The sequence below is a fragment of the Python bivittatus genome, unplaced genomic scaffold (assembly GCF_059951505.1).
Source record: "Python bivittatus isolate LINGU-HERP-01145 unplaced genomic scaffold, Pbiv_v1 ctg000330_np1212, whole genome shotgun sequence".
In the NCBI taxonomy this organism is placed as follows: Eukaryota; Metazoa; Chordata; class Lepidosauria; order Squamata; family Pythonidae; genus Python; species Python bivittatus.
Window position 1 is genome coordinate 47411069 of NW_028277058.1, and position 15157 is coordinate 47426225.

Sequence of the window (15157 nt, forward strand, 5' to 3'; positions counted from 1 at the left end):
GGAAGGATGGGAAGTATTGCCACAATAGGGAAATTAGTTGCCCTCAACCTTGTCAGAACCTAACTGTTGTCAAGAGATGAGAAGAAAATCCATCTGGTTGTGTTGTACTGAAACTGGTCCAAAAATCAGCTCAGCTAAGGAAGGCGGGGGGGGGTCAAAGCCAGAGCTGCTTTTGAGTACTCTATGTGTGGAAATGCCCTCAGAGCCATAAACAGACTACAGTACTATGAGCTTACTGGAAGGAGGAAGAGATGAACCGGAAGTTGGCTGAGGTCCTGATTTTGAAGATCAGTTTAAGAGTAAAGGATGTTCAGAGAATGAGGAGGAAGAGAAGGTCCACACAGAGCAGCTTCATGTAAATGTAAACTGTCTACTTGGATTTCAAATAGAGGCCAGTCATCTTGTAATACGTGACAGATTTCCTGTGAAAATAATGTTATATTTTGGGAATATTAAAGTGTATGTAAGGGAGGAAGGCGTGTAACACATATTTCCCATCTCTCACACCTAACTGCATGTTCTGCTACTCACTGCTTGGTTTCTAAAGTAGGTATTGCAAAACTTCAATCCTGTCTGGAGGATCACTGAATATTTTTTTTAATAAAGTTTGAAGACACACACACCCCTCGCAAAAAAGCTGGACAGTGATCAGACTTGTAATTCTATAATTGTCATAGCTTCTTGCATCTCAAATGAAATTGTATGACATGAAAATTTCAGTTTTTGTCCTCCCAACAGCCACTCGGTGAGGTGGGTTTTCCTGAGAGTAGTCTTATTCCTGGGCCTTCCCAGTCTTAGTCCAATACCATAACCATTAGACCACGCCGATGCTGCTTTCATGCAGAGTATATTTTTTAAAAACAAAACACATTTTTGTGTCTTTTACCCAGGCCTTTTCCTCTGCCAGACTATTCCCTAATTAGGGAATATTGTTTTATTGTCAAAAACAATAAATTGTAGCATTGCCTGCAGTTTACACATGATTCTTTTCCACCATTAATGTGGCCAGTAAAAAATACGATGAACACACTCATCAATATGAAAATCGCAGAATAATTACTGATTGATTGTTGCTTTTATTTTACAGGATTACAAATTTTTAAAGTTTTCAACAGAAATTAAAGTGCGTAATTTTACAGTAGTCCAGCTCCCACCATTATCAACCAAATATACATATATTACAGAAATGTATATAAATATCTGCCATTATTTTACATACATGTACATATTATTAACTGGTAAAGCTAACCACACTCACCATTTTAAATATTACTTTTTCATTTTTTCATATATTTTGGAATCTATTTGCGGTAAAGAAAAAAGTGAAAAAGCCCTTCTAAAAATCATTCTGTGAATAAATAGAAGTATATCCCAAAGTACTGTCTGTAGTGATACTGCCACCTAAGCCTGACTTGGCTACTATTCAGGAAACATTCAAAGCATGCTTCCCACATCCTTTAAGTCTACAATATTCTGAAAGCCCCTGTGAGTTTGGAATAAGATGGTTATAAACCTTTATACTCATCCAATCTCCCACCCCCTGCCCTGCCTGCTCATAATATCACCACTCAGTATACTGATTCTAAAACAGATGAGCTTCTAGGCATTTTTTGGAGAATGCTCAAAGGTAAGTTAGATTTGCTATACTTAAAAAAAAAAAGCTCTTTCCCCCCTACAAATTAGTGTCAGCCTATTATTTGCTAGGATACTTTGAGAAAATCCACCTCTTCTCTGTTGATTTACCACAAATATTGTATGCCTCTGATAGAATTCCATATTGAAGACTGAACTTATATACAGTTTTTTCTCTAAAAATTCAAAAACCATTTGCTTCAACAATGTACTAATGAAAACCATATCTATATTCTTTAGTAATGGGAACAGAACAAATTAGGCAGGCACTGCAAACCAGTTACAAAGTGGCACTGATAATATATACAACAGGGACTTGCTAATTAAGTGTTTAAATATGCTGCAAAAAATATTGTCTGTAAAACACCTGAAGCTAACCAACACTCTCCTACCCCAAATAATTATAAAATTATAATACTGTTAACATCTGTTCATATAATATGGTCTAGAAGAAGAAAATGAGTTTGATTCCTCAGCAGGTGGTTTTTTTGGGCGGGGGGGGGGGAAATGCATGAATATTTTCAGTTTGTCAAATTACCAAGAAATAAGAATGAAAAGGAAGGGGTGAAATCTAACCATTCTCCTCTGGTTCTCAAGTGGTGGCTCTTCGTTCACATTAGCAATCTAGGTACTGTATTTCCTTAGATACTGAGACAGGGAAAATACCCCAATATATTTGAAAAACAACAGTATGATGTCTGCTTAAACAACTGATTATACCTGCTCCTGTTCTTGGGGATTTTCTCTATAGGGAAACTGTAGACATAATCTAAGTCCTTGATTCCATCATCTCAACGTTATGGTTGAACTTGCTTAGTTAATGTAGGTTGGCTCCAGCTTCAAACTGCACTGATTTTCAGTTGCTGGATCCTTACATCACATTATACCATACAGTAATTGGTTAATTTCAGCTTAGCATGTTGTATAAAACTGGCTGCTGTGGTTTATAAAGTATGGTTTATGGCTGAGTGGGTTTGTGCAATCAGCTATTTATGGTTTATTCAATAAACCTGTTTAACCAAACAATGGTTTAATGAGATGTGAGAATCAGAGTTCTAGATCCAACCAATATTTAATCAAAATATTCCATCAGACTCAGACACATCATCTACTGTATCACTGGAAACTGACTGAACCCAGAACTACAAATAGTGGCAAAAAAAAAAGTACATACCAGGATATATCTTATTAATCAGTTTGAAACAATCTCTTTGAATAGCAAATTTCAGAAGGACCGCTGTTTTCCTACCTCCTATATCCAGCGATTTATTACTTAATACAGTTGCAACCCTGCTCAAAGCTCAAGTGTGAATGAACCTCCATGCTGGCCATAACAAACACATACATACTTTATATTCACTTCTACCATATCAATATATGAAACATCGCTGTGATAACTTCTGGATCCAACACACATTAGCATGCTATACAAATTAAGGGTTTTAAAAATGCATGTACGGGGTAGGAGGAGGTGTTCAGTATTAAACGTGTGGGTACTTTTACCACAATGTAAAACAAGCTTCAGCATGTCCTAGAATTAACACAAGTTTTCTGGCGTTCCTTTTGTAAAGCCTGAGCACATGAGATCCTTTCTTTGCCAGTCAGGGTAATTCCCAGGACTAAAATTTGCATCACAACAGAGGGAATTCCTGTGCATGCATTTATCAGACAAGTATCTACCTGGGCATGGTGGTGAAGGGAAAACACCATCCTTGGGTATAAGCCTCATCATTAGGGAGTATCTTCACAGTTGGTGCCTGATAAGCTTACATTTGGGGGAGGAAGTAGGAAAAGGAAAGAAGGAACACAAGTTGATGACAGGGCAGAAGCAAAAGATGGAAGACACTTGCTGGACTTCTCTATTCACCTTGAAACAGCTCCCTTTCCTGATGGAGAATTGAGAGGCTCTCCCCAAAAGGGCTGCCAACTGGGAAGCTGAGCTGCTGGCTACTGTGGAGATAAAAGACAGCTTCAACTTCCTCAGATGAAGCAGACATTCCACACTCACTTGTTGGGGAAGGGAGACTGAAGAACATCAACTTCAACTGCTAGTTGGTCATGATAACTTGATTTAATAAATTGATGGGTAGAATGGAGACCACTGTCTGTTTTAAATCCTCCTCCTGGATAGCTTAAAGAGGTGTGAATCAATTCACCTCTCTTCCTATTCCTTTGGGGTAACCAGCATTTGCCTTTTGACACTTGGGGGACTTCTGGGTAGAACAATGACAAGCTATCACACCTTTGTCTAACACCAGAGATGATGCAGAGGAAATAGCCAGCAGCTAGGCTTGCACCCAGGCGAATGGTGCCTTCCTGGAAAAGGAGAAGCTGCGAGATCACCCATCTGTGCTCTGGAAGGCTGTTCCTTGAGAGAAAACTGGCAGGATCCAAAGGGATCTTGCCAGCTCCTCTCAAGTAGAGTGCTGGGAGCCGCAGTAGGCAGCAAGCTCAAAACTTCAGTCAGAGCCCGCTAACGGACACTGGGCTAACCAAGTCTACTTTTTAAGCATTTTTTTGGGGGGGGGGGGGAGACACTTGTAATTGCTGGTCTGTTTCCCACCTACCTAAATAAGAGGGTCACTACCACAAGACTATTCATTTAGGCAAACAGTCCTTGTGGTACTGGTTGTCTTACAATGCATACAAGAAGCCCATGCAATTCGGTTGACAACATTACTCCTGGCTCGTTACCCTTGTCCTCCTTCTATTCCTTTTTAAGAATAAAATTCTACAGGCAAACCAATAGCCCAGTTACTTGCTTTGGTTACTCACTTTCTAGTCTATATGATTCTTCAATATTAGCCTAAATCAAGCTTTGCCATGAAAATAAAGGTGTTATTCGGGGGGGGGGAGGTATTGTACGTGCAGTTGCGGTGTACTACAAACTTACCAAAACTATAATCATGAAAATATCTAACACAGTGCCACGAGGGTCATTACTTTGTTTAAAGGTCTAGAATAAGAAGTCAATAGTGCTAAAGCTATCAAAAAAGCATTGCGTTACAGAACATTCCATTTATTTACACCCAACAATATGAACAACAGAAGTGCTATTTTTAAAACTAATAATTACGTTTGGTATCCCTGTGCTTATCTAAATAACTTTTTTGTGACATAGAAGCTATTTTTCAGTGAGGCTGATCTAACCAAAGTGGCTTTTCTCATTGATAGCCATTTGGTAAGATTATGCCCAGCATTTTTTCCCTAGAATACGTCAAATCAATCTGACAGCCAGCTGTAGATTCACATTGAACACACATTAAAACAAGTAAATTAATATATCTTGTTAATTCATTTTCACTTGATCAATAATAATTAACAGGTAGTAGAAACATTTCTATAAATTCAGGGAGCACTAATGTTTAAATAATGCATTAAAGAAACATGCTTTATCTTATATCACGTGCACATTCACCTGCTTTTTCCTTTTTTATATTTAGCTGTGATAATGTAAAATGTTCCAAAAATGTTCCATTTAATGTTTATATTGTATTATTTGGGAATGGGTAAGGCTGCAAGCAGAAATATTCATTATTGCTGGTGATCTACTACATTCTGCTATGGAATCCATTCATTGAAATGAATTCAGTGGGCTTTCCTCCTTTCATTACCCAACAAGAATTATTTATTGAACATCGGAGTAGCTGGCATAAAAGCAGTTAGCAATTCATACCAAATTCTGCAATTGTTCTGTGCAAAAACAAATCCCCCTTGCTAAATAATGAGCAAACTGGGAGCCAGTCTCAGCAATTAATGTCACTCCTTCATGGAACAAGTTCTCCCCTTCTCCACTGGCCATAGTAAGCAGTTGATCATTACAGTCACTAACTATAATTAATTCTGATCCTTCTTCCAGCATCCAGACCTGGCATTAAGATGGATTTCAGTTGCTGGGTTAAGAGGAATTTCTGCTAGATCCTTAATTTGGTTCATGCCATGTCAATGAAATGTTTAACGACTGAAATGGAAGGGGCATTAAAAGGATGCCTTTCAGCTGCTGACCAAGATGTATCCTGAATTAGATTTTACCTGCATCAGCTCTGTGTGATTATAATGATTGTTCATTTTAAATACCAGAAATATCAGAATTATAGCTCTTTAAATAAAAATTAAAGATTTGGGAATTTCACAGAAAGGACCCAAACCAAGTTCACAGAAACTTCACAGGCAAATAACAGGAACTGGAATGTTTTACCATCCTACTTAAAAAGAGCTTTAATTTGGAAAAGGTTGTAAAGAGGGAAGTTACATGTGTGCTTTTAAGTCAGGACAATTTAACTACTTAATTTCACAGAAAATTGGCTTTTCTGTTAACAGACACTTTTATTTAAAAACAGGACATTCTAACTATTATATTATTTAAAGCCAAGCACACCAGGAAAACATCTCCCAACACACACACACCCCTGTATTGATAAGTCCTGCTTTAGGCTGACTAGATACTGAACAAACCAAACACAGATTCCATCTGAAGAAATAACAACTTATTTAGCAACAAGACACATCTGACAAAAACAGAGTAAATACAAAATCCAGTTGTTCCCAGTGAAACAATATCCTTAAACTTACTTACAGTAAAATAATTCTTAGCCTGTGTTTATGGGTGGGATAGGTTGAAAAATAAGTAGATTATCGTCATCATTACCATCATTTTCCAGATCCTTCCTTACATATGTACATAATCTTCAGGGGAAGCAACATTATGCAGAATGAAGAAAGAGTAAAAAATAGAAAACCGAAGAAATTAAAGTCAGGAGATAAGAAAAAGGAAGGAAATATACAACTAATTTGTAATAACAGTATTCACAATCTCTCTCCATCTCTTTCCAAATACTGCAGGGGGAGAAACACAAAGACTTTGGAGTCAGATTAAAATACAAAAATTTGATTATAACTTTATCGTATCTTCATTTCAAATCACCATTAGCTGTGCTTTACATTAGAATCGAACAACTTCAACCACCTTGTAATAACATTCAAGTACATCTCGTTGATTTCTTTCAAATTCACTTCTACGGGAGTGTGCTTAGCAGGTTCAACATCCTGGAAGTGCTATTTGGGCTACGCGCATTTCTGAAATCATTTTGAAGAAGCGCACCCTCTCTCAGCTCTTCATTACAGTAATGTAGACTGACTTCACAGCCTTCACCTTGAGCTTGAAAAAAAGGGTGCTGCTTCTTTAAGGAATCTACTCAAGGTTAAGGAGACTCTTAAAGGAGCAGCACATCTTTTTCAGGCTCATGAGAAGCTTGAAAAAAGTTGGGCTACTTTTAAGGAGTAGTAGAGGCCGCTGTTCCACCTGAGTTCAGAAGCACTTCTTCTAAATCATTTTTGAAGCTTACACAGCCTTACTCTCTACTACAGTGTTTCTCAACCTTAGCAGCTTTAAGATGTGTGGACTTCAACTCCCAGAATTCCCCAGCCAGCATGGCTGGCTGGGGAATTCTGGGAGTTGAAGTCCACACATCTTAAAGCTGCTAAGGTTGAGAAATACTGCTCTACTAAGTGCTAGTTATGTGCTATTTATTATTAATCTAAGAGGGGGAGGTTGAAGGAAAACTCTCCCTTATCCACTCCTCATGGGTTCAGACAGAACCCATACGAGGTAGTTTACTACATAACTGAGATCAGTGTGAATTCTAAACGATCACTCATTCTAGTATAAGAAAGCCTGCTTTCAAATACGATTCCAAGAAAACAGGCCACATTATTTCCTGAATGATAACTAACAGCCCAAAGTTTACCCTCCAGGCTGATTTTCTGAGACAAGTACATACAGAATGAAGCTGCTGAATACAAATCAGAGATTGAGTTCAAACATTGGGAACAACTAGCTTTGCAACTGGGACCTTTTTAAAATTTGCACTTATCTCATCTTAGAATTGCTTTGCATATTATCAGTTTTCTACCAAGGAAATATTTCAAAGCAAGGGGAAATACAGCGTTAGGTTGCAGAGTGTTGCCTATCATAAACTTTTTTTCTTTATTTTACTACACAGAATACTTATATATGTGTGTGAGCATTTTGCTCCATATACGCCCATGTGCAATTGTCAGATAACTGTACATGGGAGCCATGTAAAAATAATTCTTTGTAGAACAAAGGCATATTGGGTCAACATATTATTTGTTGGGAGAACAAAATTTGCATCTTAACAAGCAATATAACATCAATGAATATTTTACAGAAGACATGAGGGCCTGAATTTGCTTGCAAAAAAATTTGCAATCATTATCAAAGGAATCTGGCAGATCTGAATTAATGGATGGTGGGCAGTTCCATTCAGGGGCAACAGGAACCTTACCATGAACTCAAGAGTTCAGACAGCCCCCAAAGGCTCCCAAGTTATAAGAGTTGAAAAGTAATTTCAATTTTCTCTCTGTCATATGATTACGGTTTTTTGTAATTATATTTTCAGAAAACATATTCGAAACTAGAAATTGAATATAATCCACTAGCTTCACTAAAGTTAATTTTTATGTGATTGTAAAGGCCTGCAAAATCTCTCAGCTCTGGTGTTGGGCACGTTAGAACCAAGATCATCAAATCACGCCTAAGTATAAACCACTATAGATTTTCTATGTGCCCGTATCTTTCCCCTCTACGAAATCAGAACAATACTGAATTAGTTTAATTTCATACCACATGCAGAAAAACAGGCCCTGGGGGAAAAATCACAGGATGACAAACAATCTATGTTAAAGCGAACCCTGTTTTTATTAATTAGAGCAAGCCATGTCTCTAATTAGAGCAAATCCTGTTTTCAAGGGTGCAACATGACCCTAAAGACGGCCAATTTTTGGACTGCTTTTAGGGGAGAGGAATTAAGCATCTGGCTGATCTTGTCTGACCCTAGTAGCTAAGAGTACTTGGATGGAAGCCCTTCAAAAATAAATAGGAGCTATAAGTTCACCTCAAAAGTTTTTTTTTTTTTTTTTTTTTTTAAGTTTCAGAAAAATGGCAACCACTTCCATACTGCCGGCAAAGAAACTTTACAGACATGTCCATCTGTAAAGTTTTCTTGGCAACAGTATAAAGTCACCACCAGTTGTGTTTGACTCAAATTAGACTTTAGTTAAGGGGTAAAAAGGATACCTTAAGCTTTGTATCCACTTTGTGCCTTTTTTCCAAAAACACGTGGGCGAAGGGAACAACATTGCTACCAAGCAGCACCTGTGCCACCAGATTTCAAAATTTCAGTGGCTGTAATCTGAAGATGCTGTGGAAGATGCAAAGGAGATGCAGAAAGGCTACCCGCCCCTGTGTTCAGTCTGTTATGGTGCGTTATGCACTTAATGCTTAGCAGAAAGGAGCATACAATTAAATGGAATGTAGAAACCCTGAACCCATCTTCATATAAAACTTTTAATCATAATTTCCCCATCTAATATTACTGATTATTTAAAAATGTAGAAAATTTCAACTAATCTTGTCTTTTTCCAGGTAGATAGTGGGTAAAAATCTGTACTTTTAACTGCCCACAATACTGGCTTATGATTGTTGCATGCATACCACTCCAGCAATGAAAGATAAATATTCTGAATAATTAGCAACATACAATAAAACCATTATTACATGTTAGCTTAATTATCGGCTCAATATTGCAAAACTTAATTGGCAGTACAATTCTATGCATCGTTACTTAAATGTAAGTCCAAATGAATGGAATGGAATTTACTCCCAAACGAAAAGGTAAGATTACAGCATAAGGTTTACTTCTTCAAGAAAGTTTCTAAAAGGAAGGTGAAAACACGCATTTCCCAGCTCTGCAGAAACTGATATTCTTCCCACAATCGCATTCTGTTATAAATCGCATTCTGTTATACAATACAATGTATGATCATGCATGGTAAGTGCGGTGCATATGAGAGAAATCAATCTGCTCCCCATTTTTATGGTTTTGGGACACATAATGCAGTAACATTAACTGTAGCACATGTGTATGGTTTGATGAGGAGTTATAAATAGTCAGTTCAAATATCCTATCATATGATTTGTTCTAATTATGCTAGAACCCATATTGCTGCTGGAATTTCAAAATACAAAGAAAGACGTAGTCTATTCAGCATTTTTTCAATGCAGCGATCTTTGAATGAGGAGTGATGGTTTTAATTATGATTTGTCAATTTAAAATGTCAGGTCAGACTCTTCTTTGCACGAAGCATGATTCAATTGTGTCTTTGCCGGCCAGCTGCCAACTAATTTGTCCATTTGGACATGATGCTAAGACTGTAACTGTTAAGGTATGTTTTAACCATAGTTTGAATAAATACAATGACTTGGTTCACACATCTTAAGCCATAAATCATGGTTTACAAACAGCTGGCTTTACACATCACATAAGCCAAACAAATTACTTTATGGCTTACTGAAATATATGAACTCAACATATATTTAATTTTCTTTAATCATGATTTGGTGCAAAGTCTGAACTGATCCATGATATTAAGATCTCTGTATTAAAAGAGTCCTAATATAAAGGGAAAATATATATCACAAGACATTATTTAAGATCAAGCTGATAATTACTAAAGCACTTAAAATTTTAGAAATGTAGCACCACTTTCCAAGGTAACAGAACTGAGAAATTATGCTTTTCAAAACACAGCTAGAATCTATACATCCAATACATGCCTTTACTACTATTTTTTCCAGTTCTGTATTAATGTATAAAAATACCAATATTATTTTATATAAACGAGCCACCAAATATTTCTTAAATTTAGAATCCTCTGCTTAAATTCTGGAGGATGCATGCTTCATTTTTAAAAATCATAGGCAAGCATTAATTTATTATCATGAAAAGGAATCAAAATTAAGTATAGTACATTTTCCTGTAAAAACATACCCTGCAAATATTATATAATGTTCTTATTGTTCAATAAAAATTTTAACAGAAAAGAATTAGGTTTTTAAATAGATCATTTGAAATGTTTAGATACTCTGGGTATTGTTTGGTTCACGAACAAAAATTTATAGTTTTTATATACAAGTCAGTGTAAATAGTGCGAGAATTCAGATGCAGTAAGCTAATCTATCTTTAAATTTCACTACACATCTATTTGGCAACGTGGAGGTATATCTAAAAACACACAGATATGATTCCTAGAAAATAACCAAGATGTTGGCTTCATTATGAAAAAGCTGTATCATCCCCAATAGTATTCATGTCATACAATACAATCTTGGAAATAACAGTATTAGGTTAATATTGATAACTTTTTGGCTAAGACATTAATTGAATAAAAAGAAAATATGGAATGCTTCTGTACATTAATTTTATTGACATAACATAAATATAAGGACAGTTTCTCTAAAAAGATATGGACTTTTTTGTTCTTTTCCAACATAAAGTGCTCAGAAACATGGCAGAAAGGCTGGCTTCTTTTCAACTGTTTTTGGAAGTAGTGTCAACCCAAATATGAATGAGACAAATACAGCTTTACAGACCATTTGTTGATTCCAATTTTGCAGTGCTTTCATGCTGATCCTCCAAACTCATTTGCGAATCATTTGAGCAATCCGGTGTTTCACCTTTAACAGCTAAATAGATGATTTTCAACCACTTCTGTTTCAGCTCCTCATTGTCTGCTGCAAAACTGTGCACAGACTTGGACTGAGTCAATTTGAAACTATGTGGGAGGTCAGCACTTCTTGGAGTGTCATCTACTGTATAGCCCAAAAGTGGAATAGTAGCCAAGGCTTTGACATCCTATGTAAACAGAAATAATGTTACTTTAAAAATGCAGCATTTGATAGGAGTCACCAAAAAGAAGCTTCTTAATTTATTATAGATGTCGGGCTACAGAGGATGTTAGGAGATTTCCAGCCTTCCCAATAGGAGAAAAACAGTGCTGGAGGAAGGAAAAGCTCCATTATGGTCATCCCTATTAAGATTAAATTTTGTAGAACAAACATGCATCCACAAAAGAAGAAAAGTGCAAAATTGGAGAAAGCCACATCCTAGCAGGACATCAGAGAGATCAGATCTCTTCCCTCCATGCCCTTTCATCCCCAGGGTTGCCACACTGAACTGCAAACATCCAGATGACTACAAGGTAGCAGTTAAGAGGTGCTGAAAAATCTAAGCTATTGTTGCCATTAGTGGCTCTCCAGATTCGTGTAACCCAGATCTGGCATCATATATCACCCTCTGTAAACAGAAGGTCAGAAGGGATACACAATTGTCATAGCCAACTCTGATTTTTATTGTTCAAACCCTTATTTTACAGTACAATAGGGGAAGAATAAAACTCAGAAAGAGCAGGAATTATGGTTACAAAATTATAAATGAAAGGTAAGCATGGTATCATGCTACCCTATATAGAGAAAGGAACTTTGTCATCTTCTGGCTTCAACCCCTTTTACATACCTGTGGAGCGCCATACATATATAAAACAAGGGCTTCCTGTTTGGGTATCACACACCAAGCCTTTTGCCATGTTTTAGATTTTTCCAAGTATTGGAGAAAACTACATATCACACTGTTCCCAGACACTTCTGCTGATTCAATCTGTAGAGATAAAAGGAATGTTGTTAAAGAATTCTAGAAGATCTCTACAATGGTTCATAATTTCTCAGAGAATAATTGGTAAAGAATAAAATCACAGCAAATGTCAATTAAGTAACAAAAATGAAGGAGAACCTCCTTAAACACAACTGCTGGCTTAGTATTTTGCTGTTCATCAAAGAAACATGATATAGAAGGAATGTAATCTTGCAGAAATAGAATGAATAATGGAGGAACTGTCGGCCTTTACAAAATATTTAATAATAAATCAACTGCAGGGACCATTTTCTTCATTTAATTCATAGTGCTATTTAGAAGACCCCTTCACGGATCACTGCCTTGTCGTGGCGAAGGGGCTTGCGTAACTCAGTGAAGCCATGAGCTATACCGTGCAGGGCCACCCAAGACGGACAGGTCATGACAGAGAGTTCTGGCAAAATGTGGTCCACTGGAGAAGGAAATGGCAACCCACTCCAGTATCCTTGCCAAGAAAACCCCATGGACAATGTTAAAAGGCTAAAAGATATGACGCTGGAAGATGAGCCCCTCAGGTCGGAAGGTGTCCAATATGCTACTGGGGAAGAGCGGAGGGCAATTCCAAGTAGCTCCAGAAAGAGTGAAGCGGCTGGGCCAAAGCCGAAAGGACGTTCAGCTGTGGATGTATCTGGAAGCGAAAAGAAGGTCCGATGCTGTAAAGAACAATATTGTATAGGTACCTGGAATGTAAGATCTATGAACCAAGGCAAGCTGGATGTGGTCAAACATGAGATGACAAGATTGAACATCGACATCTTGGGAATCAGCGAATTGAAATGGACGGGAATGGGTGAATTTAATTCAGGTGACCATTATATCTACTACTGTGGCCAAGAAACCCTTAGAAGAAATGGAGTTGCACTCATAGTCAATAAGAGAATGGGAAAGGCAGTAATGGGGTACAACCTCAAAAACAACAGAATGATCTCAGTGCGTATCCAAGGCAAACCATTCAACATCACAGTAATCCAAGTCTATGCCCCAACCACTGATGCCGAAGAAGCTGAAGTTGACCGGTTCTATGAAGACCTACAACACCTTCTAGAACTAGCACCAAAAAAAGATGTCCTTTTCATCATAGGGGATTGGAATGCTAAAGTAGGAAGTCAAGGAGTAATCGGAATAACAGGCAAGTTTGGCCTTGGAGCACAAAATGAAGCAGGGCAAAGGCTAATAGAGTTCTGTCAAGAGAACAAGCTAGTCATAGCAAACACTCTTTTCCAACCACACAAGAGACGACTCTACACATGGACATCACCAGATGGTCAATACCGAAACCAGATTGATTACATACTTTGCAGTCAAAGATGGAGAAGCTCTATACAGACAGTAAAAACAAGACCAGGAGCTGACTGTGGCTCAGATCATGAGCTTCTTACTGCAAAATTTAGGCTTAAATTGAAGAATGTAGGGAAAACCACTAGACCACTCAGGTATGACTTAGATCATATTCCTTGTGAGTACACAGTGAAGGTGATGAATAGATTTAGAGGATTAGATTTGGTAGACAGAGTGCCTGAAGAACTATGGATGGAGGTCTGTAACATTGTACAGGAGGCAGCAACTAAAACCATCCCAAGGAAAAGAAATGCAAGAAAGCAAAATGGCTGTCTGATGAGGCATTACAAATAGCTGTGGAAAGAAGGAATGTGAAAAGCAAGGGTGAAAGGGAAAGATATAAGCAACTGAATGCAGATTTCCAGAGAATAGCAAGGAGAGATAAGAAGGCCTTCTTAAATGAACAGTGCAAAGAAATTGAGGAAAACAATAGAATGGGGAAGACTAGAGATCTCTTCAAGAAAATTGGAGATATGAAAGGAACGTTTAGTGCAAAGATGGGCATGATAAAGGACAAAAAGGCAGGGACCTAACAGAAGCAGAAGAGATTAAGAAGAGGTGGCAAGAATACACAGAAGAACTATACAAGAAAGATCTTAATGTCCCTGATGTCCATGCTGGTGTGGTCACTGACCTTGAGCCAGACATCCTAGAGAGTGAAGTCAAGTGGGCCTTAGGAAGCATTGCTAACAACAAAGCTAGTGGAGATGACAGGATTCCAGCGGAGTTATTTAAAATACTAAAAGATGATGCTGTTAAAGTGCTGCACTCAGTATGCCAGCAAGTTTGGAAAACGCAACAGTGGCCACGGGATTGGAAAAGGTCAGTTTACGTTCCAATTCCAAAGAAGGGCAATGCCAAAGAATGCTCAAACTATCGCACAATTGCACTCATTTCACATGCTAGCAAGGTTATGCTCAAAATCCTACAAGCTAGGCTTCAGCAGTACGTGAACCGAGAACTACCAGATGTACAAGCTGGGTTTCGAAGAGGCAGAGGAACTAGAGATCAAATTGCCAACATTCGCTGGATCATGGAGAAAGCACGAGAGTTCCAGAAAAACATCTACTTCTGCTTCATTGACTATGCAAAAGCCTTCGATTGTGTGGATCACAACAAACTGTGGCAAATTCTTAAAGAGATGGGGGTACCAGACCATCTTACCTGTCTCCTGAGAAATCTGTATGCGGGCCAAGAAGCAACAGTTAGAACCGGTCACGGAACAACCGATTGGTTCAAAATAGGGAAAGGAGTACGACAAGGCTGTATACTGTTACCCTGCTTATTTAACCTATATGCAGAGTACATCATGAGAAATGCCAGGCTGGAAGAATCACAAGCCGGAATTAAGATTGCAGGGAGAATCATCAATAACCTCAGATATGCAGACGATACCACCCTAATGGCAGAAAGTGAAGAAGAACTAAAGAGCCTCTTGATGAGGGTGAAAGAGGAGAGTGCGAAAGCTGGCTTGAAACTCAACATTAAAAAAACTAAGATCATGGCATCTGGACCCATCAATTCCTGGCAAATAGAAGGGGTAGAAATGGAAGCAGTAACAGACTTCATTTATTTGGGCTCCAAGATCACCGCAGACGGAGACTGCAGCCATGAAATTAAAAGACGCTTGCTCCTTG

General features: G+C 37.9%; 1 protein-coding gene across 3 annotated transcripts in view; it reads right to left on the minus strand.

Moving 5' to 3' along the window:
- Positions 1 to 8554: 8554 nt before the first annotated feature.
- FGD4 (FYVE, RhoGEF and PH domain containing 4) overlaps positions 8555 to 15157 on the minus strand; it is a 112233-nt gene continuing 105630 nt past the window's right edge. For all 3 annotated transcript variants that reach the window (XM_088141178.1, XM_088141180.1, XM_088141179.1), the window contains 2 exons: positions 12009 to 12149; positions 8555 to 11348 (listed from right to left, as the gene is read on the minus strand). In XM_088141178.1, coding sequence (XP_087997304.1) covers positions 11079 to 11348; positions 12009 to 12149 — 411 coding nt within the window. In that variant the 3' untranslated portion in view covers positions 8555 to 11078. The remainder of the gene's footprint in view (positions 11349 to 12008; positions 12150 to 15157) is intronic.